The 25793-nt window shown below is 40.3% G+C and overlaps 1 protein-coding gene across 4 annotated transcripts in view; it reads right to left on the minus strand.

The window, feature by feature from the left end:
• The window catches only part of RBM33 (RNA binding motif protein 33), a 135115-nt gene extending 109530 nt beyond the window's left edge, over positions 1-25585 (minus strand). For 3 of the 4 annotated variants that reach the window (XM_012445296.3, XM_064368110.1, XM_012445294.3), the window contains exons 1-2: positions 25327-25375; positions 4344-4422 (exon numbers count right to left, since the gene is read on the minus strand). In XM_012445296.3, coding sequence (XP_012300719.2) covers positions 4344-4422; positions 25327-25369 — 122 coding nt within the window. In that variant the 5' untranslated portion in view covers positions 25370-25375. Of the gene's footprint in view, positions 1-4343; positions 4423-25326 lie in introns of all 4 variants that reach the window. The other variant, XM_012445298.2, reaches the window with a different exon arrangement.
• Positions 25586-25793: the final 208 nt, after the last annotated feature.

The raw sequence follows: 25793 nt of genomic DNA on the forward strand, positions 1-25793 counted from the left end.
CTGAGGCGGTTGGATTACCTGAAGCCAGGAGTTCAAGACCAGCCTGGCCAACATGGCGAAACTTTTTACTAAAAATATAAAAGTTAGCCAGGTGCAGCTGCACATGCCTGTAACCCCAGCTACTCAGGAAAGTGAAGCATGAGAATCACTTGGACCTGGGAGATAAGAGGCAGTAAGCTGAGATCACACCACTGCACTCCAGAGCAAACTCTTAAAAAACAAAAACAATTTTTTGAGTGTGCTATCTCTCTTTTTCTCTTTCTTGCAGGGAGACATGAGACATTCGTATCTTAAAAAAAAAAAAAAAAAAAACAGTTGTTGGTTAAGCAATGACATCCTATTCTTCCAAACACCACCAGTACAGCATGGCAGAAGGACTTACCATAGTAATTCCTGACCCACTCTTCTCAACTTCCAAGTGTCTCTCTCTGTGTCGTGCAGCACACAGAGAGGCTGTCTTACACTTAAAACGTCAAAAAAGAAATACATGTGGCAAAATCTTCACATATGCAGACGTCACTGAAGACAGTATAAAAAGGAAGAGCTTGCTCACAAACAACACTAAGACAACTGCAATTCATAATAAAAAAAAAACAATAAAAACCAGAACCCCATCTCACACCATGACCAAAACAGGTTGCATCAGAGCAGAAAGCAAGACAGTTGCCAAAGACGTCTAAAGTCATGTCAAATGGACACAGGGGCCAACCTGAAGAAATCGCAGGTGAACAAATATCAGGCACTGTAACCACCAATAAAATACTTAACTACAATGGATTCAACACAACCAACGTTTAAACCTAGGTTTCAAAACAATTCAAAAACAAAACTCACCCCTGCAAGATGCTAGGCCTGATGTCCGAGCTTGAAACGGTAAACAACAGGAAAGGCTCAATCACTCACCCTGTCTTTTCCATATAATCTCTACCTCAGAAGAAGCAACTAGTTTATAGGTCACCGAAAAAGCAGACATATTACCACTTGAAGTTCACCAGCCCCCAAGTAGTTTCTGATGAGGAACACAGCAAACTTACCACACTGCCACACCCCAGCCCCTCCCCCAGGTTCACACCTGAATCCCATCCACTTCTAGATCAGTTAATTCACATAAAATATCAGCAGTTAAGAGGCACACTAAAAACACCTCAAGGAGTGCAATCAGCAGAAGGAAAAATTCTAGAAGACACACTACCTTGTCTCTTCAACAAAAATTGCATGGATCTAAAAATAAGATGGGAGAGAGACTGCATATGAAACAACACTTGAAAGACATACCCATCAATTACCACGTGGACCCAATTCAAACTATAAAAAAATACACAGACACATATCCACACTGTGTAAGTGTACAGTATACACATACATATATTTAAAATGTGTGTATACACACATACATACACATACATGCATCTACATATGTATACACAGATACACATATAAGAGACAATCAGGGAAATATAAACACTAAGATATTTACATAATAGGCGCCATAACATAATAATTTAGATACAGTAACTATTGTGGCTATATTTATAAATTCTTGTAAAGCCATTTTAGAAAAATATATTCTGAAATTTTTCAGATGAAATTGTGAAACTGTGATTTGAGGGAGTTGCAGAGAGTATAGATGAGAGATTGGCTGTATGCTGATAACCAGTGAAACTGGAGGATGGCACACTGGGTTCATTATACGAGACTATTTTCACATATGCTTGAACGTGTTAGTAAGTTAAAAACCAACCAATTTGATCAATTTCAGGCAGCTTATGTATCTAGCTATTTAAAAAAATTACAACTTTCATAGACACATGCAGGAGACACCCAGAATACAAGGTAGGGAAGAATTTCCTAAGGACAAAAAGCACAAACCAATTTCCTGTGCCTCATGAAGTGCGCACTCAGGAGGCCGCACAGCATCTATCCTGACCACAAGGCACAGCCTGCAGCTCGTCACAATGGAACATTAGCAAACCAAAATAAATGGCCTGTACTCTTCAAAAATGTCGGCGTCATAAAAGACAGCCTACAGAATTCTTCCACATTAATAATGAAAGAAAAATGCAATGTATGATCCAAATCTTGAACCAGAACAAAATTCTTTCGAGGGTTATAAAGGACATTATTGGAACAACTGAAAACCATCTGAATAACCACTGTAGAATAAAAAATAGAACAGGTCAGGGCATGCTGGCTCATGCTTGTAATCCCAGCACTCTGGGAGGCCAAGGCAGGAGCATGCTTGAGCCCAGGAGTTCCTGCTTGCTATGATCACACCATTATACTCCACCTGGGTGACAGAGAAACACCCTGTCTCCAACACAACAACAACAACAAATCTCACATATGTAGAATTAGATGTCTGTCAAACTTCCTGACTTTAAAAACTATACACTATTTATACAAGTGAAAGTTCCTGTTTTGAAGGAAATACATGCTAAACTATACTGAAGCATTCAGAAGCGGCATGACACCTGCAACCTATTGTCAAATGGTACAGGAAAAAAATTTTACATATACAGTATATCCATGTATGTAAAGAATTAGAATGACAACACGAACTGACAAAAAGCAGCTCATGAGTGTGAGAGAAGGTCAAGTGGGAGTTTCTATATTATTCTTGCAACCTTCTTGGGAGTCTGGAAAGGGTTTCCAAATACATTTTTTTTCATGTTTTAATAAAAAAAGAATAAAAACCCATACAGAAAAAAGATTATACAGTTGACTGTATTCTTTTCAAAAACCTAAAGCTTTTTTTAAGGAAACACATGCCACAGACTGGGAGGAGACATCTATAAACAATAAAAATAAATTTCCCTAAAATCAATAAGCAAAAGACAACCCTAAAGAAAACAAACAGATATGAACAGACCATTCAAAGAAGAACTTCAAATGATGAGTAAGCTACTAAAAGACCCATTTAATACTTTATTCAACTCACCATTACAGTCTTTCAGACAAAACTAGCTTTAGCACTTCCGAGTAAGACCATTTATTTTCTAGGAAAGACTTCGTTTTTCAGCATTATTTAATTGTTAGAACGCACACTGGCTGACTTTGTGCGTCAGCTTGACTGGGATGAGAGGTGCCCAGCTACCTGACAAAACATGATTTCTGTGAAAGTCCATGAGGGCGCTTCCAGAGCTGATTAGCAATGATTCCAAAAAGACTGGGTAAAGAAATCCATCCTCACCAATGTGGGCAGACATTACCCAAAAAGTTGGAGTTGGGCAAATTCACCCTCTTCTTGAGCTGAGCTATCTTCTGCCCTCAGACATGGGTGCTCCTGGTTCTCAGGCCTTCAGGCTCAGACAAGGACTTCCATCACTGGCTCCCCTGGTTCTCAGGTCGATGGGCTGAGACTGGAACTATACCACTCTGCAGACCGTGTAACTTCTCAGTCCCCATAATCACATGTGCCAGTCTTTCCTAATGAATCTTTCTATATATATATTATTTTGGTTCTGCTCCTCTGGAGAATGCTGACTAATACACTGCATGAGTCATTGAAGAGCAATCAGCTTTATGTGGACTGTAAGAGCCTCGTAGTTTTCAAGGTAGATTATTCTTTAAAATTTGTACATGTGACACTGCTGTTTTCAAATTGCAGCTTCAAAGTAATTGTTACACTTTCTTAACACACAGTATTTAAGATGTTAAGAAATAACATCTTAATACACAGTATTTAAGATGTTAAGATGTAAAGAATCATCATTTCTCAGCCCCACCACCCAGATTAAGCCCCACTGTGTATTTCTCCCAGAACACATCTCTAATCTCTATTAAAACTCCTTGCCATAAGTAACCACTACATCAAACTGCCATCTATCATTACTAACATAGTTGAATTTTACATTGTGTTTGCGTGTATTCCTAAACAGGTCATTTTCATCTATTCCTAAACAGGCATTTTCACCTTCACTAGTAACCAGGAAAATGCAAATTAAAATAGTGAAATACCATCCTACACATATTAGAATGAAAAAATGTTAAAGTGTAGCTAGACATTCAGTACACAGTAGAGCTGAAGAGAACTCTGGCACAAAGCTACTCCAGCAATGGTTCTGGGTATCCACAAAGTCAGTACCATTACTGTACAAAAACAAAGAAAAAGAAAAGAAGACCTATGTTCTGTTGGCAGCCCTGCATACAACACAGGCCTGGAATAGGAGCCCACCGCAGCTTTCTGCATGGACAAGCTTCACTTTAGCCCAGGAGGGATAGCCCCACTCGAGAGAGCTTCAGGTAGTCAAGGTGCTGTGTTCAGTAAAGATCTCTCTGGAGCCAAGCATCAGAATCAGAGAAATGGGCACAGGCACTCAGGTGAAGCATACAGGTGTACGCACCTGTCCCAGTCCTCATCAGCAGCTCTTCTTCTCCAGGACCGTTCCGCACCAGGCTTATCAAACTGATCAAAGTCGTCATCTACGAGAAGAGTCCATTGAAGTCAGTTTTATTAAGTTAAAACAGACACAATGCAAATAATTCGAACACTAAAACAATTTTTTTAAGATTTCCTGATGACATTTTAAATTACAAAAGTTTCACATATAACTATCATAAACAGCCATTTTTAATAACGAAATGCCTTTTAAAAAACAAAGCTATCCAAGAAAACCAAATTACTGAATATTATTAGGCATGAATAATGACTAATGGAATAGTTTTTTTAAAAAAATCACAAATGTTAGTAAAGTGTTTTCTTTATAAAATGGGTTTTTAGTGTTTTTTTTTAACTGCATAAAAGAAAAAAATGTGATATGCTAAAAGTTAGAGACTTTTATAATACTTTTTGTAATTGTCACACTTTTCCAATCATGGAAAGCTAAGATTCTATTTAAGCAAAATAAAGATAATGCAGAGAATGTTGAGCAAAGAAAATATAAGCACACACCTAACTCCAGGCTTTCTAGTAGTCACATTTTTAAAAGGTAAAGAGAAATAAACGAAACTTAACAGGTGCAATTTTAACAACATATTTAACACAGTATATCCCAAATATTATCATAGTATATATGGCCAGGCGCAGTGGCTCACGCCTGTAATCCCACCATTTTGGGAGCCAGAGGCAGGTGGATGATTTGAGGTCAGGAGTTTGAGACCAGACTGGCCAACACAGCAAAACCTCTTCTCTACTGAAAAATACAAAAAGAAATTCGCCAGGCGTGGAGGTGTGCATCCATAGTCCCAGCTACTTGGGAGGCTGAGGCACGAGAATCACTTGAACCCAGGAGGTGAAAGTTGCACTGAGCCAAGATCGCGCCACTGCACTGCCTGGGGAAAGACTCTGTCTCGAAAAAAACATAAATATATATATATATGTGTGTGTGTGTGTGTGGATATATATATGCATGTATATGTAAAATCATAGTATATAATCAGTACAGAAAATATTAACCGCATATTTTACATTTTTTCCATACTAAGTGCTTATTTTGCACAAACAGCACAACTCACATCTCAATGTGGACAAGCCACATTCCAAGTGCTTGGTGCCATCTGCGGCGAGTGGCTACTGAAATGGACAGTGCAGAAAGAGCAATTAAGAGCGCAGCCCTTTAGAGGCCTGTCTCTCTTCCTGTAAAATGAAGTTATTATCTACTTCATAAATTTGCTGAAACATTACACTTGACAACGTATTTTAAAATACAAGAACTGACAAATGGGTGGCACCTGACAAAGTTATTATTCCTAGTAAAGAACTGAAATTAAAGATTTTCATTGCAGATCTATATACAAGCAAAGAGGTCTGAGAGACAGCAGCACATAGATCTCTCTCCCCAGAAACAATCTACCTAGGGGTAGGTGGTTGGGGTAGGGAGGGCCAGATAATATAAACAAACACCTGTAAAGCCTCTGGAATTTTGCCAGCCTGGAGCTGGAAATTAATCAATAAAGTTCTACCGAAGTAGCATATCTCCTCTTACCAAACACTACTGATAAAGTTTGAATATACGTCCCTGCCAAATCTCATGTCAAATTGTAATCCCCAATGCTGGAGGTAGGGCCTGATGGGAGGTGTTTGGGTCATGGGGCAGATCCCGCATGGTTTGGTGCTGAACTCACCATAGCCAGGGAGCTCTCTGGAGATCTAGTTGTTGTAAAGTGTGGAACCCCTACCCGCCTCCGCTCACTCTCTTGCTCCTTCTTTTGCCATGTGAGATTAAGTGCCTGCTCTGGCTTGGCATTCCACCATGAGTAAAAGCTCCCTGAGGCCTCCCCAGAAACTGAGTAGACACTGACACCAGGCTTGTACAGCCTACAGAACCACGAACCAATTAAACCTCTCTTCTTTATAAATTACCCAGTCTCCAGTATTTCTTTACAGCCATGTGAGAACAGCCTAATACAACTACCAAACAGAACAGGTACTTAAAAAAAAAAAAAGATCCAAGAATGAAAGACATTAAAGAATTAGTAGCCTCAAGAAATTCCACTTCCAATATGACAGAATTAGAAGCTCCACTGGTCCGCTCTCTGTGAGTCTTGTGAAAACTATTTTATAAAATAACCACTTAAAGTCTCTAAAAATAATTCTAAGGACATACAACAAATGAAAACACACTGATTCCAGAAATCTACCAAAATTTGGCAAGAATGGCAGCAAGAATTAATGGGTTTTGAACCAAGACCTACCCCCTCCTCATCCTCAAAACTCAGTAACACTAAGACTACACTCCAGAGCAGTGCAGTCAAGAACACAGGACGCCTTCCACACCCAGCTCCCAGCTGGAGGACAAGGACCTCTGCATTTCTCTTCCCACCCCCACCTACCTGCTGTTGAGGCTGAGTTCTCAGTGAGTGTGAGTGAGAGGTGGGGGCTTTCTTCCACTCAGGTGCTATTCATGGGACAGACACTGCTGGGCCCAGAGAAGCCCTGCCCTGCGTCAAGGGCTGGGGTTCCCACACAGAGAGTCAAGTTGAGGAGACTTGGGGCTGCTGCTTTCTCCCAGTTCCCAGGCACTCAGCTCCTAATGCAAGGGTTACAATACACCACTGTGTGCTGTGGCTTAGAGAGGTGACAGGTGAGGGAGCAGACATTTAGAACAGAGTACTCCAAAACTCTCCAAAGAAACTGACTTCAAGCCGAAGAGTGCTCCCCAAAACAGTGAGGGAGGGTTCTGATGAGGGTTCTAATTGGTAAGAGAGTGGTAAAAGCATCTGGAGATATGGTCAGAATGTAGATGAGCTGCTGTGCTGGAAAGAAATGGAGACACAGACAAGTGGGGAGGGCCTCCACTTGGATCAGAACAAATCTCAAACACTAACCATGAACACCATCCATTCAAAGGAGGCTGAATGTGTTTGGCTCAATCTATAAAGCAATTTATGTCCCTGGGCATTACGGAAGGTGTGCTCAGAGAGAGACAGTCAAAGCCATGACAATCATCCCAGGGTAACTGGGTATGCCCAAGGCTGTGGTCACCACGGAGCAGCTTCAGAAGCTTCAGGGGAGGGGTGAACACGTCATTAAAATAACCCAAACAGGCAACAAAAGTGTAAAGAAACAAGTAACAGTAATAAGCCCAGGAGTGGGAGAGTAGGAAGACCAGCACCCAGAGTTGACACAACGTATTATCTAAAATGTCCAGATTTCAACAAAAAATTACAAGATGTCGAACAAACAAGAAACTATAACCTATAATCCAACAATAACAAAAAGCTGGCAACAAAAACTGCATGTGAGACCAGGCATCAGATTTAATAGAAAAAGATCTTAAAGTAGCCATTATAAATACATTCAAAGAATCAAATAAAACCACGATCAAAAAAAAAAAAAAAACAATGACGACAGTGTCAGGTCAAATCAAGAATAGAGGCTGGGCACAGCGGTCACACCTGTAATCTCAGCACTTTGGGGGGCCAAGGCAGGTGGATTACTTGACATCAGGAGTTCGAGACCAGCCTGGCCAACATGATGAAACCCTGTCTCTACTAAAAATACAAAAATTAGCCAGACATGATGGCATACGCCTGTAATTCTAGCTATTGGGGAGGCTGAGGCAAGAGAATCATTTGAGCCCAGGAGGCAGAGGTTACAGTGAGCTGAGATCACACCACTGCACTCCAGCCTGGGCCACAGAGCAAGACTCTGTCAAAAAAAAAAAAAAAATATATATATATATATATATATACATATATGTATACACACACACACACGCACGCACACATAACACACACACACACACACACAGACGAAAAGACAGAAATTATTTTTAAAAACCAAATAGAAATTCTAAAATGGAAAAATAATTGAAATGAACTCATTAGAGGGGCTCAGTAGATGTGAACTGGAAGAAGAATTAGTAAACTTGAAAACAGATCAACAGAGAGGACACAATCCAAAGAACAGAAGAAAATAAAAACTGAACATGGCCTCAAAGAAATGTGGGGCCATCAAGAGACACAACAATACACATGTAATGGGAGCACCAGAAGGAGAGGACACACAGGAGTAGGATAAAATACTCAAAGAAATAATGGCTGAAAACTTCCAAAATGTACTGGAAACTATTTATGATACATCCAGAGAACTCAACAAACTCAAATGAGAATAAACTCAGCTATTCACAAACACACACAACATAGTCAAAATGTTCCAAAACCAGACACAGAAAAAACCTTGAAAGCACCAAGACCAAAATGACTCATCACCTACAATAGAACTGCAATAGTTGATTCTCATCAAAACAGAAGCAGCCACAGGCAGTAAGATGACCTATTCAAAATGCTCAGAGTCCTAAATCCACCAACATGATCTTTCAAAAATTAAGGTGAAATAAAGACATTCATAGACAAACAAAACTGGAAGAAATTTGTTGCTAGCAGAATTGCTGTAACTGGTTGAACTGTGTGCCCCCAAAAACAGGCTTATGTCTTCCCCCTCCTTGTGCCACCTGTGAATGTGGCACAAGGAGGGGTAAGAAACAAGTTTATTAAGAAACAAGGCCAAGCATAGTGACTCATGCCTGTGATCCCAACACTTTGGGAAGCTAGAGTTACTTGAGGCCAAGAGTTCAAGACCAGCCTGGGCAATATATCTGGACCCTCCTATCTCTACAAAAAACTTTAAAATTAGCTGGGTGTGGTGGTGTACACCTGTAGTCTCAGCCATTCAGGAGGTTGCGGTGGGAGGACTGCAGATATTTACAGATGTAATTAAGATGAGATCACAATGGATATTAAACAGGGCACTAAATCCAATGATGACTGGGGTCTACACAAGGAGAGGGAGATTTCAGGACAGACACAAACAGAGGAGAAAGGTCATGTGAAGCCAAAGACTTGAGTTATGCTGCCATAATCCAAGGAATGCCAGAAGCCATCAAAAGCTGGAAGAAGCAAAGGATTCTCCCCTAGAGGCTTCACAGGAGTGTGGCCCTGATGGTACCTTAACAGGGACTTCTGGTCTCCTGACCTGTGAATAAATTTCTGTTGTTTGAACATATCCAGTTTGTGGTATACTTGGATGTACAGATTTCTATCTTTTATCTATATGTTTGTATATGAATTTGGTAATTTTCAGCCATTATTTCCTATTTTTTTTCTGTCCATTTCCTGCTCTCTTCTCTCTTGGGTCTCCTATGCGTATATAAGCGCACTTGGTGGTGTCCCAGAGGTCCTCTAGGCTCTTCTCTCTTGGGTATCCTCCATGTATATAAGCGCACTTGGTGGTGTCCCATAGGTTCTTTAGGCTCTGTTCATTTTTATGCATTGTTTTATCGTTCTGCTCTTCCAACTGGATCATCTCAACTGAACTTCAAATTTGCTGATTCTTCTGCTTGCTCAAGTCTGCTACCGATTGCCTCTAAAGAGTTTACTTCAGCTACTGTACTTTTCAGTTCCAGAAGTTGTTTCCTTCTAATAATTTCTCTTTATTAATACTCTCTACATCTTCATATGGCATTCTCCAGACTTCCTTTAGTTTTCTGGTTCATAATTTCCTAAACCACTTTAAGCATACTTAAGAAGGTTAAAGCATCTGTCTAGTAAATCTAATGTCTAGGTATCCTTGTGGGTGGCTGTTTTTTTTTTTTTTCCTGTGAATGGGCCATACTTTCAGGCTTCTTTGTATACACTGTAATTTTTTATTTACAACTGGATATTTTGCTGGGCATGGTGGCTCATGCCTGTAATCCCAGCACTTTGGGAGGTTCAGGCAGGTGGATCACCTGAGGTCAGGAGTTCAAGACCAGCCTGGCCAACATAGTGAAACTCCGTCTCTACTAAAAACACAAAAAATTAGGCAGGCGTGGTGGTAGGCACTTATAATCCCAGCTACTCGGGAGGCTGAAGCAGGAGAACTGCTTGAATCCAGAAGGCGGAGGTTGCAGTGCACCAAGATTGCACCACTGCACTCCAACCTGGGCAATAAGTGCAAAGCTCTGTCTCAAAAAATAAAAAATAAAACTGGATATGTTGTACATTGCAACGTGTAACTCTAGAAACCAGATTCTCCTTCCCCAGAGTTGCTGCTGCTACTCAATGAAGGTTGCTGCCCATTTGTTTAATGGCTTTTTAAAACCACTAGCTATTATATTCCTTAAGTGTGGTTACCGAAGCCTCTCTTCTGTTATCTCCCTCATCAACGAGTGACCTGGCAGATTTCTTTAAATGCATGCATCTAATAAAAAGGAAAAATGAACAAAGCAGAAGGAGAAATTGCTTCAGTGGAGGGGATGAAAATAACAGACAGAGCCTCTGTACCAACCCATCAGTGATGAAAACCAATGTTAGGTTCTAAAGTTTCAAAAACGGTTGCTTCAAACCATTCTTGCCAGGTCAACAGCTGTTTCACTGGAAGGATCAGCATCTGGCGCTTCCCACTTGACTATCTTCTGTCACCTCACAGATTGGCAGAGTGGGTTAAAAACAAACAAACATCCAACTATATGCTGTCTATCAGAGACTCACTGTAGACCCAAGACACTAATAAATAAAAAGGATGGAAAAAGATATTGCATGCAAATACTAACCGAAAGGCAGCTGGTACAGCTACACTAATAGCAGATAAAATAGGTTTTTAAAGCCAAAACTGTTTCAAAAACAAAGAATACGGTATACCGACCAAAGGGTCAATTCATCAAGATATAACAATTATAAATATACATGCACTGAAACAGAACACCAAAACTCATGTAGCAAACACTGACAAAACTGAAGGGAGACAGAGACTGCTCTACATTAATACTTAGAGAATTCAACACCCCACTCTCAAGAACAAATATGAAATCTAGGTAAAAGATAAGGATATAGAAATGCTCAAATACCAGAAATCAACTAGACCTAACAGATAAATACAGGGTACTTGGACCAACAAGGGCAAAATACACATTATTTTTAAATGTACAGGGTGCACTGTCCCTGACATATGTTAGGCCATAAAATAGTTCTTAATGAATTTAAAAACATCGAAAGTCATACTTCATGAAAACAAGGAGCATTTCCTATCTATGAAAACATAAGCAAAGTCCCAATATTTTATAAGCTAAACAGTTAGCTTGTGGCTTTTCCTCATTGGAACACAGTGAAGGAATTAGTACTTAATCACAATCATCATCCATGGCAGACATTGCTAATTAATTAGAGCACCCACCGGGTGCAGTGGCTGGAGCCAGTTGCCCTAGCTACTTGGGAGCCTTAGAAGGGAAGATTGCTTGAGGTCAGAAATTTGAAGCTGTGGTGTGCATGCGCATGTCTGCGCATGGCCACTGCACTCCAGCTTGGACAAAACAGTGAAACCAAAAGAAGAAAAAAGCAGGGCGGGGGAAGAGCATCCAATTCTGCTGAAACCAGAACAACTTCTTGCAAGGCTAGCTAATAACAATCACCTAGAAACCTTGTTAACAAGTATATAATCCTTGGCCTCCTCGCTGATTTTTGATTCAGCAGGCTTTATTTATTTATTTTTTTTTTTTGGAGACCGAGGGTTGCTCCGTCGCCAGGCTGGAGTGCAGTGGCACGATCTCGGCTCAACTCCAACTCTCAGCAACCTCCACCTCCTGGGTTCAAGCAATTCTCCTGCCTCAGCCTCCCAAGTAGCTGGGACTACAGGTGCGCACCACCATGCCCAGCTAATTTCTGTATTTTTTAGTAGAGACGGGGTTTCACCATGTTGGCCAGGATGGTCTCGATCTCTTGACCTCGTGATCCACCCACCTCGGCCTCCCAAAGTGCTGGGATTACAGGTGTGAGCCACTGCGCCCAGCTCAGTGGGCTCTTTTTGCTTTTTAAAGCTCCCACTAATTCTGATGGACAGCTAGGGTTAGGAATCCCTGTATTCATCTAACACTGTGGGTCAGCACAGGCACTCCAGAAGGAAATTTAACTGCCATCGTGCTACATAGCACTTTCTGGAAATTTCAGCATTAACTCCACAAAAGTCAAAATTAGAGGCCAGGATCATTAAAAATAATAAGTATTTTCCCAAAGGAGAGACACCATAAAATAGCTAAGAAAAGTGGCTATTGAGATAATTCCAAAATCAGAGTACAAGATAAGCAGAACATATGAACAGACTGAAGGGTCATGAAACCTGTATCCTTCACTCAACAACTGTTTCTTGACCACATAATATATGCCAGGCACTGTTCTAGACAACTGACATACAAGACACACACACACAAAAACACTCCACCCTGTGTAGGTTACATTCTAGAAAGAAAAGACAAACAGTAATCCCAATAAACTCATATATGGTATGTAACTTAAGGCCTTTATTGGAAGAGACTAGAGCAAGCGGGTAAAGATGGGAAACGAGGTGAGGGTCAGCTGGTACAAACTGGGCTGACTAAAATTTTAAAGAGAATAGTCAGAGTACAACTTAAGCCAACATTACATGTTAATGCAACGTATTTTAGTGGAAAAAAGTCTATAAAACAAATATTTTTTACAATTTTCCAAAACTCTTTAGTGTCTAATTTTGTAGAAAATAGCTGAATTCTTATATCTGCTTCTGCATTCAATCCCCTGTGATATATCTTTTTGACCAAAATACATGAAAGAAATCTGACTCCAAATTCACTTGTAGTTGTAAAAAGGAGAAGTACGTCATCTTTTCAAACAATTTTAGATATTCTTCTCTGACACTACACTAATACTCAACAGTGTCCGTTTCTTAAAGATTGGCTGCAATGCAGAATCTGAAGCCGTGGTAATGAACATTTCATATCATCTTATGTTAAAGTCTGAGTGTGTCTTGCACAGTTATTGGATCTTTAACCATGATTTTGTACCACCATGCAATGGTCATTTTGAAAATACTGGTTCCCTGATTTATGTTGTACTTCAAATGCAAACGTTTCATTATTCAATATACAAAATCGCACTGGTTAATAACATCACTAGTCTCATCAGGAAAGTCTTCAAGTGCTGGGAAGTTTTCAAGCTCACAATATCAATTATAAGTATTCCAAAATTCTCATTTTTGTCTGAAAACTTACGTTTTATCATTGGCAACAAATAATGTCCCGTTTCACTTGAAGTGACAGGCTCACTTCATTTTCAAGAATATATCTTCCAAGCACTAAACTCTGAATAACCACAGTCTGTCAATTGTCCTTTCAAGTAAAAATGTTATTCTACAGAAGAATAAAAAGCTAGCTCAGCTCACAATTAAATTGAACAAGTACTTTATTTATTTATTTGTTTGTTTTTAAATTTTTTAAGAGATGGGGTCTTGCAATGTTACCCAGACTGGACTCGAACTCCTTCAAGTGATCCTTCTGCCTCAGCCTCCAATTGGCTGAGAACACAGACAGGTGCACACTACCGTGCCAGCTGGACAGGCACTTTTCCTGAAGACAACTGTTATACTTCAGTGAGAGACATCCTTTATGCATATATTTTCTACAGTCACAAATATTTTTTAAATGCACTCTAGGATCAAGATTTAATAAAATTAATAATTGTCACTGCCTTAATTCATGTTAAAGCACCAGATAATTTAACCACCATTACTTTTGCAACATTAACGCAAATGTCAGCACAGTAAAAAATAAAAATTAAAAAAAAAAATGCAAATAGCCTTAATACCATTATGAAAATAGTCTGACTTCACAGACACTCTGAAATAATCTTGGGAACTCCCAAGACATTGAGAAATACTGTTCATCATTTAGCGAACAAAGGTAATATGTACAAGGATGTTCATCAAGAAGTGTTTTACTAACAGGGAAAAAAGTAAAAATAAACCAAATGCCCAAACAAAAAAAGCCAGAGAAGAGAGGTCAGATAAAAGTGCAGTCATGCAGTTACATATTAGGCAGCAATAAGGATTTTAAAGTCCAACTATGTTTCCTGAAGTGAAAAAATGTCCCAACAATTCAATGGGGGGTTCCCCAACACCATGCAATATGTTATGGCTACTGTGTTTGTAAAATATATGTGTACACATGTGCCCAGAAGGATATAAGCCAAACTGCTATAATGATAGTTATCCACACATTTAATTATGGATTTATGGTCTTCTTTCTCCCTTAAACTTTTTTAAAACATTTACTTTATGAGGATAACAGCTTGACTGTCTACACTAGACTAAGACATGATCATTATGAAATATTATTGCAATACCTAAAAGTACAAAGATATTAAAATCAGCCCAAATTTCTCTGATAAAAATAATTGTAAAACTAGGAGAACATCACCACAATGTTTCACCTGCGCACACATTTGAACATATAATGTGTGGACAAATAAAATTACTTATACAGGACAATATATAACATTTTAATGAAGTATTAAATTTCATATGTAAATTTCAGGACAATATATAACATTTTAATGAAGTATTAAATTTCATATGTAAATTTATCAGCAAAAAAAAGCAAATAAACTGAAATTAATGGAATGACTGAAATTCATGTAAAGATTTCAAAACAAAAAATACAACATGATTAGGGCTGGGGAAAATCAAGTCAGGTGTGACACACGAGGTAGTAGCTGAGATGAAAGCTGAGAAGGACTAGATTTTTGTCAAGCAGATGGGCATTCCAGGGAAGTAACAGCACAGAGGCCAAGAAGTGCGGCACAAGCCGAGGGCACAGCGAGGAGTTCAGGCAGGCTGAAAGCACACTCAAAGAGACGGGCAGTCAGGAAGAAAAGGCGGTAAAGATTTGGGACATTACTAGAAAAGCAACATGAGAAATCTATACTTCATATGCAACACAACCTCAGTTCAGAAAGGGTAATCTAGTAGCAAGAAGCAAGGACTAATTAACCAATGAAACATAAACAATAGTAAAACAAAATAAATACAAGCCAAACATTAAGAAAAAAAAAATTGGTTAGCATCACAGTGAAGAAACGGAGGAGAGAGTAAGACAGACAAATGCACGAACTAGAAACTGTCAATTTAGAAATTCCAAGGCATATTGACTAATTGAATACAACAAGGAAGGAGAAGTCAATGAAAACATCAGTATTTTTAATCTGGAATACTAGCAGTATGTGGATTGATGGATACATGTGCTGGTTTGAGGGTGGGGTAGAAATTATTGAGTTTGGTTTTTTTAATGCTGCGTTTGTATTATTATATTTCACTCCGCCATCTTTCGCAGTATTTTTTAAAAGTCTGACTTGCTGACTGTACTAAATTGAACAGTCATATTGCAACACCAGCAACTCCATTCAATCCTAACACTAATCATCTGGAATTATGGCAGGCCCCACAGGTTAAGGGCTGTTTCACAAGACTGCCACACTTCAGATGCCAACTGCAACGAGGTGCCCAGGCTACTACTTATACTTCTCCCTGGCTGAAGACTAAAATTCTATCACACCTTGCCCCATTTTGCTATTACTAGAACAATCCACAGGGCTCAGGAAAACACTATACTTACTATTACAGTTTATTATAAAGGACACAAATGAAGAGCCAGATGAAGACGTACGCAGGGATAGGTCTGTAAAGTCAGAGTGCACCACCCTCCTAGCACTAGTGCTCACCAACTCAGACGCTCCCTAAACAGGATGATTAAATCACTGACTAATGATTACAACCAAATCTCCAGTCCTTCTTCCCCTCCAGGGGGGTTGAGCCTGAACGTTCTAACCCTCTTAACGTGGGGTTCGTTTGGCTGGCAAGCCCCCCTCCCAAAGCTAGGGCTCCCGCCCCACACTATAAGTCACCTCATTAGCATAGAAAATATAGTAAATTCAAAGGGTTTCGGAAGCTCTGCCCAGGGAACCAGGAACAAGAACCAAATAGTCATTTTTTATCATACCACAGCATCCCCCAAAAGGGCATGTCCACCAGAACCTCAGAATGTGGCCTTATTTGGAAATAGAGTCTATGCAAATGTAATTAGTTAAGATGAGGTCATTCTGGATTAGACTGGCCCTTAAATCCAATGACTGGTGTGGCAATTCCATTTCTGGGTATACAGTCAAAAGAACTGAAAGCAGGCACTTGGAAGAGGTATTAATAGTATTATTTACAATAACCAAAAGGGGGAAGCAACTCAAGTGTCCATTGAAAGACATATGGGGTTTAATAATGGAATATTATTTAGCCTTAAACAGAAAATTCTGACACATGCTACCACACTGATGAATCTTGAAGACACTATGCTAAGTGATATAAGGCCTCAAAACCCCACAGGGCAAGCTAACACAAGAACCCTGTAGAGCCTGTTTGTATTCTTCATATATTCTGAGGCATTTCTGTTTTCCTTTAGAATACAAAAAAATCCTTTTTAAAGCTCCAGTTTATAGCAATCTGAACAGAACCAAGAAGAAAAAATGTATTCACTTTAGTCAAGAACTTTCAAGGAAGAACAGCATATCCATGAAAGCCAAGGGGTAAAAGACTAACCCAGCAAAACAAGAGAGGTCAACGCCCTCCTTACCTGGAAAATCTCCTTCTACAGGCTAAACACTGTAGTAGACGTTCTATTTTTATAGAGGAATCAATTTTCCTTCAAGACTGAAGTTACCTACTAGACTTTCTACAATTCTCTATCGTGCAGTAATTAGATATCTAGCTAACACAAACCTTTACTTACCATTCTATTTCTTCTTCTTTTCCAGAATCCTGGACTTGGATTAGACACCACATAGACCATTAGCTTGGGATAGGGTTCTGGCAATTATCTAATGTAAGGGTCAGCAAACCAAAGCCCATGGGCCAAGTAGGCCCTGCCACTTGTTTCTGCTCAAATTTAGCTACCACCCATCTATGTAAATAAGCTTTTAATGGCATACAGCTATTCCAATTCAGGCATACATTGTCTATGGCTGCTTTCAAGCTAAAGGGCAAAGCTGAGCGCTTCCAACGAAACCCATATGCCCCGCAAAGCCTAAAATATTTACTATTTACTCCTTCACAGAAAAAGCTTGCTGACCTTTGTATTCCAAAGATTCTCAACCTTCTTCTTCCTCAACATCACACTCATGTATAATACGTTCCTATTCTAAATCACTTAATAGTCAAAATTCCTTATTTTACAGACGAGGAAATCCAGATCCTTTATTTAAATATTAATTAGAAATCAGGTAATGTTTCAATAACTTTCAAAGTGAACATATGAGTTTTACAGTATAACTACTAAATTCTGAGTAACCAAAGCCAAATTTTCAAAAAGAGTTCCTACACCATGTTCCTTCAGAAATAATTTTTAGTCACTGTTTTAAAAACCTCTTAGGTTGCATGGGCCCCAAGACAGGTTCTCCCAAAATGAACTTTTTATTTTGTTGATGAAGTGTAGTGCTCACTGGTCATTTGTTTGTCTTTCAACGGACTTTCTTCATTCAGGGTTTAAAAGTCAATCATAATAGGAGACCTGCCTGATACAAGATAGGGCTGCCCCTCCTGTTATGGAAATTGTAAAGCCTCGCTCTATCAACCTGGGTAGCCAGGAAGAGGGCAAGTGAGCTGAGCTCAGCCAACTGGATGTTCCCATCATGACTTAAAATCTACAGGAACTGACACTCATTTCTTTTCCCAAGAACCTAGACTCTTTTTTTTTTTTTTTTTTTTCCTTGAGATGGAGTTTCCCTCTGTTGCCCAGGCTGGAGTGTTGTGGCGCAATCTTGGCTCACCACAACCTCCGCCTCCCAGCCTAGACCCTCTTTTTTAAAAATGAAGCCTTCTAAATGGCTGAGATTAAGGAAAGAAATGTCAAAGAAAAGGAAGAAAATGTTGTCAAAAACTTCCAGAAAGAAAGGTCACATAAAAATAATTAGGAATCACAATGTTCTCAGACTTCTCAAGAGCAGATCTAGATGCCAGAAAACATAGCAATACCGCCAAAAACCTTACAAAAAGGAATTCAAATCTAAAATTCTGGACCCAACCAAACCACCAATTAAGTTGCAAAAATTAAAAATTCCTTAAGACACACGTGTCTCAAAAAATTTACCTCCAACACACACACTCTTAAGAAGCTGTGGCCCGGGCCAGGCACAGTGGCTCACACTTGTAATCCCAGCACTTTGGGAGGCCGAGGCAGGCATCACCTGAGGTCAGGAGTTCAAGACCAACCTGGCCAACATGGCAAAACCTGTCTCTACTAAAAATACAAAAATTAGGCAGGTGTGGTGGCACGTGCTGTAATCCCAGCTACTCGGGAGGCTAAGACAGGAGAATCGCTTGAACCTGAGAGGCGGAAGTTGCAGTGAGCCAAGATCACACCACTGCACTCTAACCTGGGCAACAGAGCAAGATTCCGTCTCAAAACAAAACAAAACAAAAAAAAGAAATTGTGGCACTGCTTAACTATATCAATGTGGAAATAGCATAAAGAACAATTTTTCTAAAAAACTTAAATGATTATAATTGACTTTCCATCTTACAAAACTAAATAAATCAATAATAATATAGAAAATTGAAAAGATAACTTTTTAAAAAGGTACCAGACCCAAAATGGCTCTGAAGACAAGAGTTCTTCCAACAGTCAATAAGAGATTTTAACACTGTCCCAGAAAATTTCACAACTGATTCTGCAAAACATATCATAAATAATAGGATAGCACAAATGTACACACAGATACCAAGGAAGAAACTATAAGCCAGTCTTCTTTATGATCAAAGATAAATCCTAAAATGAAAACCAACAGTATATTAAAAAGAACAAAATGTGCAGATCAAGAAGATTTTGTTTTTATTTTATTTTTTGAGGCAGAGCCTTGCTCTGTCACCCAGGCTGGAGTTGCAGTGGCACGATCTCGGCTAGCTCTAATCTCCACCTCCCAAGTTAAAGCGATTCTTCTGCCTCAGCCTCCTGAGTAGCTGGGACTACAGGTGAACGCCACCATGCCCGGCTAATTTTTGCATGTTTTTAGTAGAGACGGGGTTTCACCATATTGGCCAGGCTGGTCTCCAACTCCTGATCTCATGATTCGCCCACCTCGGCCTCCCAAAGTGCTGGGATTGACAGGTGTGAGCCAGTGTGCCCGGCCGATCAAGATTTTGAACCCAAGAATGTATGCTTAGTTCAGCACTGGAAATCTATCAATACATTAAGAGACTAAAGAACAGGGAAGAACACATAATCACCTCAACAGACGTAGAGAAAGCATTTCACAACTCAGAAGCAGCAGTGGGGATGGCAGTCAGCGTTCCTGGTGCAGGGATGCTAAAGGGCTCAATAAGAACCTGTCCTCAAAAAACTGTGATTGTGAATTGTGACCTGTCTGGGGGTTCTCTGAGGAATCAGCTCAGAGATCAGCCCCTCAGAACTCTCTCAGGGCTAGAGCAGCATCCCAGGCAATGCTTGTCAAAAGCATTTAAAGACTTCCACTAACCAGAGTCACCTGGCAAGGGATGATGGGCAGGGTAAGCAACACACAAACTGAAAAGCCTGGGAAAGAGGCTAGGGAGGAAAATAGGAAAATATATGAAGGAATGAGAGCACTGAGGGGTCCCAGGTATACTAGGAAATCTGGAGGACCATGCACATGCTGAATGCTGGGCACATGCTCAGAAGGCAACCTGAAAGAACCCTAGATTTATACCTCTGGCTGATGGTTGAGCTCTACATACGCAGAAGGTGAAGCTATACATAGAAGGCTAAGGTGGGGTTACAGGTGGCCTGGATGAGCAATGAAGTAACCTCAGCTAGAAACGATCTGTAAAAACAGGGTTTTTGTTTGTTTTTTGGTTCTGTTTTCTTTGCAGCTCCAGACATTTAAGGAAATCTCCATCAAATCACTGGCTGGGCAATGAAATAACACAACTGAGACATCAGCGACCACAAGGGACAAGGAGTCGAGTCTCTTTTCATTTGGGAAGTCATTAAAAAAACAGACAACTGAAGCCCATAAAAGAAACAGCAAACCCAGAAAAGAGGGAAAGTTCTGACTTCCAAAATTTCCACGTCACAATACTTAAAATGTCCAATTTTCAGTCGCAAAACTGAGGGACTCAAAAAAATCAAGTTAACATGATTTAATAAGTTACACAGGTAAATCATGTGGAATTGACTATCATAAAATTAGGATACAATTACAGATATTTTTTCAGATTCATTAAACATTTAATTCTTTAATTCATTCACCAAACATTTGTTGAACACATTCTATGTGCCAAGAACACGTGGAATGCATGGTAAAACAGGCAGCATTTTTTGTCCTCATGAGGCTTACAGGGTAATGCGGGAGGCAGATTTAAAAAACAAGTAAATAACTAAAGAAAATTACAAATTGAGATAAACGTTCTGAAGAAAACAAACGGGTGCTACAGGTGAAGAAACAGGAAAATACTGAAATTATCTAGTCTAAGGAGCAAGGAAAAAAAATGAACAGAACCTTAAAAAACAGGGGACATCACTAAAGTACTAATCTATGCATTATGGGAGAAAGGAGAAAACAAAGTAACAGGAAAAAGAAGTGGAGAAAAAAATTTTAAACTTCCAAATTTGGTGAAAGACACGAACCTACATGTTCAACACTCCAAGCAGGATAAACTCAGAGACCCACACCAAGACACATTATGATCACACTATGAAAAACCAAAGACAAAGAGAATCTTGAACACACCAAGAAAGAATTGACATGTCATGTACAAGGGATCCTCCATAAGATCAACAGTCAATTTCTCATCAGAAACTACAGAAGCCAGAAGGTGCCAGGATGAAATATTTAAAATGCTGAAAGATAACAACTGTCAACCAAGAATTCTTTACCTGACAACAGACGTTCAAAAATTATATCCCCAGATATGACCTAAGGGACTTTGTCATTAGTACACCTGCCCTACAAGAAATGTTTAAAGTACTCATGGCTGAAATGAGAGAGGCTATTCTTTCACCATTCCTCAAACTCTCTGTTGAAGATAAGAAATTAAGTGTGAAATTTTTCTTGAAGGAAAAAAATCAAATTGTCATACACAATTATGAGTACAAAAATATCTCATTTATCAGCACTATTAGTGATTAAAATGCTCCACAAATTTCCTACCAGGTAAATTTTACCTGTTGAAGTACTAAAACTTGTTTCACTTTCACAATTTCATATGAAAACCTTTTGCACCATGCTTCATACTTTCCTGCCTTACTACAATACTGGCACAGCAGAAGGAACACTGAACTTAAAAGACCTAAATTCTAGTCTACTTCCCTGTCTTAAGAGTTAGGTGGCTGAACTTTTCTGGGCTAGTTTACTCTCAATTGTAAATTCAGAGAACTGGTTTACTATGTAGTCTTAACTCATCCCAGCAGTGTATCTTGCTCTAAAATTTTACCAGACTGGAATCTGTTCAAAACATACAAACGTGGAGGTGGGGGATGAAGATAGATTGCTAAAATGTTGATGCTAGGTGATGGGTATGTGGTTTCATTATTTTACTACTGGGTGTGTTTGAAATTTTCCATTAAAACTTTGTATTTCTAAGAATCGACTAGAAAAAAAAATTTACAAGCACCCGTTTCTCTTTTTACCTCACCTATAAAATCAGAATAGCTAAGGCCCAAGAAAGTGAGATAATGCACTCACTAGGTTGGAGGGTTTTTATGATTTCTGTACTGATTTTTTGTCTTTATATTTTACAAGGAAGCACTGGCACTGGAAGATCTTGAAACTTATTAAACTATTGTTCCTTCCCCAAAATGCCATGCTTTTGCCTTTATGTTTTTGTTTTCAGTCTCCAACATGTAACAGTTGCTATTCTCTCTGCTATTAGCAAGGTTAGCAATTCCATTTCTCTATCCTTACTGCTTGGCTGCAGTATCAAATGACTCCTTCAAAATTTATCATGGCAGGGCATGGTGGCTCATGGAATCCCCGCACTTTGGGAGGTTGAGGTGGGCAGTTCACTTGAGCCCAAGTTCAAGACCAGCCTGCTACAAAAAATACAAAAATTAGCTAGGCGTGGTGGTGTGCACCTGCAGTCCCAGCTACTCAGGAGGCTGAAGTGGGAGAATCAACTGAGCCCAGGCGGCTAAGGCTGCAAGTGGCCATGATCATACCACTGCACTCCAGTCTGGGCAACAGAGCAAGACCCTGTCTCAAAAAAATAAAAATAAAAAATAAGCAGACACTCCTATAAACACTTCGTGGTACCTATTTTGGCTACCCAGATTATGGACAGCCAAGATTCATTTTTATTCAATAAATATTAACCACTTACTATACAGGAGACCAGTGATTCTCAAACTGACAATCTTGAACATTTCATGGGTTGTGAAATTAATTTAGGTCACAACCAGCATATTACTGTAATGAAATAGAAAACATTAGAGTGCATGACATAGTATGGACCAATACTGTTCATGAATTTTTTTTTTACTTTTATGTATGTACTAAATCACAATGTCAATAACATTTCTGTAGTCGCCATTTTAAAAAGTTTGAAAGCCACTGTGCTAGACAATATGCTAAACTGAGCTGCAAATAAGCAATCTGTAGCTATCAATGAGGTATTACCAATGTAAATATTTCTCCAAGGTAACATGATTTAATCAGTTACACAGGTAAATCACATGGAAATGACTAACTTAGGATACAATTATATTTTTCATATTCATAAAGAAAACATTTCATTCTTTAATTCATTCACCAAATGTTTGTTGAACACATGCTCTGTGCCAGGAACATGTGGAATGCATGGCAAAACAGGCAGCATTTTGTCATCATGATGCTTACAGGCTACTGTGGGAGGCAGATTTAAAAAACAAGTAAATAACTAAAGAAAATTACAAATTGAGATACACGTTCTGAAGAAAACAAACAAGGGTGCTACAGAATGAAGAGAAGGGAGGCACATGAGCAAGGGACAGACAATCCTCAAACAGAATAAATTCTCAGGGAAAGCCTCCCTTAAGAGTGTGAGACCCACTGGATCAGGAGTCAGCTCTGGCAAGAGCCAGGGCAGGAGCAGTCCAGGCAGAAGGTACAGCTCATGCAATGAACTTCCAGGATAAGGGAAACCATCACACAACACCTTGGTGTGGTAGGCAGGGACCAAGTCATACAGAACTCACAAACCTTGGCAAGGAGTTTGGTTTGAGTCAAAGAGCAAAGGAAACTCTGGCATTTGTGACAAAATGGAAGGAAAACCTCCAAAGCATCATGAATAAAGCCTACCTATTCTTCTGAAATAGCAATTCTCCAAACTTCTGACGTCACAATTACTGAAGACCCAAAAAGCCTCTGTTTATGTGGATTACATTCAGTGACATTTACTATATTAGAATTTAAAATGAGAAACGTAAAAGAATGCACGAGTATACAGTCCATTAGCCATCAGTGTAATGTCTTCATGTTATTCAGTCTCTAGAAAATTCCACTGTACATTACTGAAAGAAAAGGAAAAAAATACAAGTAACACCTTAGTCTTTCCAATAAAGAGTGTTGACCCAAGAGTTCCCAGATTACTCTGGGAACGCTATAAAACACATAATTTTGATCCCCAGAAAGATAGGTAAACTATGTATTTTAAAATTTTAATTACAAAGTCTCAGATGTAACACCCAAAACATCATGTATTTACACTAGAAGTGGCATATAACAAATCAAATTGTGAAGAAGCGACATTCCTACATTTAGTATCTGTAGTTTCGTTTTTCCATTTTGTCAGGCAAACGTTTTGACATTTGGGTCAAAATTCCTAAACAGCATGATTATAATGTAACCATCTGCTAGCATTTACTACAAAATACTTCTCGAGTATACACTAGACTGTTTAATGTTTCAATAACTAATCCCAAATGCTTTCGTTATCCATAATTTACCATCTTTTCAAAGTTTTCAAAATTATCATTTAAAAAGTCACTTTCAAGTATCTCTCCACGTTTTTAAAAACCCCAGTGATTTGTAATTTTACCTGAAAGTGGTTTACCAACAATTTTTCTTTTCTTTTCTTTTCTTTTGAGACGGAGTTTCACTTTTGTAGCCCAGGCTGGAGTGCAATGGCGCGATCTCGGCTCACCGCAACCTCCGCCTCCTGGGTTCAAGAGATTCTCCTGCCTCAGCCTCCTGAGTAAGCTGGGTCTACAGGCGCACACCACCATGCCCGGCTTTTTGTTGTTGTTATTGTTGTTATATTTTTTAGTAGAGATGGGGTTTCGCCATGTTGGCCAGGCTGGTCTCGAACTCCTGACCTCAGGTAATCCGCCCACCTCGGCCACCCAAAGTGCTGGGATTACAGGCGTGAGCCACCGCGCCCGGCCAGTTACCTACAATTTTTTTTAGAGATAGATGTTTCATCAATAGTGTTTATGATTGCAAACAAGAGAAACCATCTAAAGGAACTGACTCAGTATCTAAACCTTTTGTGTCACGTTTTCAGTTTTGCAAGATGCTAGTAATAAAACACTAACAGGTTTTTATTAGGCAACAAACAAGTTAATTTTAAAAAAGGAATTTATTAAGACTATTTCTCAAGAATTCTCACTTTCCAAAATGGCTTACTGCCACACATTCCTTCACACAGGTGAATCTTTTCGTTATGTTTCTGTAATGGGCTTGAAATCGATCTAAATCTGTCAGGATGGCCCCACAATCTTAACCACCCACCCTACAGAGACCTGCCCCGCTCCCCCTAAGTGACACTGTCGCGTGGGGAGCGCTCTCCTCGCCGTAAGGACACAAGGCCGGCTTCGGCACTTAATGCCCGCCAACGCCAGAGATGGGCCTGACACTTCAGGCAGCCTTGTAAAGTAGAGGACACACAGAAGTTCACAGGTAAGAACGATCTGCACAGCGGAGAGGTGGGGCGAGAAAGGGAGAATGACAATGGGGAGGGAAGGCGGGGGAGAAAACTGCATAGGCCGAACACAAAGAGAGTCGGAGCCGCGAGAGCCTCGTCCTCTCCTAAGCCGGTAGGCCCCCCGGCCGGCACCCCCGCCCACTGCCGCGCGGCCCTGGCCCCCCGAGCCTGGCAGCCCCACGTACCTCCGGCGCCTGCTCCTCCGCCCGCTCCCAGGGCGGCCGCCATGGCACTCGCGGGGCCCGGCCTTCAGCCTCGCCCACCAAGCCAGCTGGTGGGCCGACGTGCCTGGTCCGGACCCGGGTACGGGTGGCGGAGGACAGGGAAGAGAGCAGGCTGCAAGAGGCAGAGGCGAGGCCCAGCGCTTTGCGGTCCACAGCTGCCCCTTCGCCTCCGCAAGAAGAAAACAACAAACTACCGCAACATGGCCGCGGGCCCGCGCCCGCCGCGGTGCACCCTGGGATGATGGAGGCCGGGAGGCGGGCGAGTGCCGGGGACTGCACCCGCCGAGGCCGCAGCAGCCCTGAGACCGCCGCCGACTTTTGGACAGCGCGCGTGCAACGCAAACACACGACGGCCACCTCCCCCCTGCTCCTGAAACCCAAATGTTTGAAGCAGGGCGGGGACGACTGCTGGCCGTAAGTGGATTCCG

Source organism: Aotus nancymaae, unplaced genomic scaffold (assembly GCF_030222135.1).
Source record: "Aotus nancymaae isolate 86718 unplaced genomic scaffold, 86718_ANA_hifiasm-v0.15.2.pri h1tg000002l, whole genome shotgun sequence".
In the NCBI taxonomy this organism is placed as follows: Eukaryota; Metazoa; Chordata; class Mammalia; order Primates; family Aotidae; genus Aotus; species Aotus nancymaae.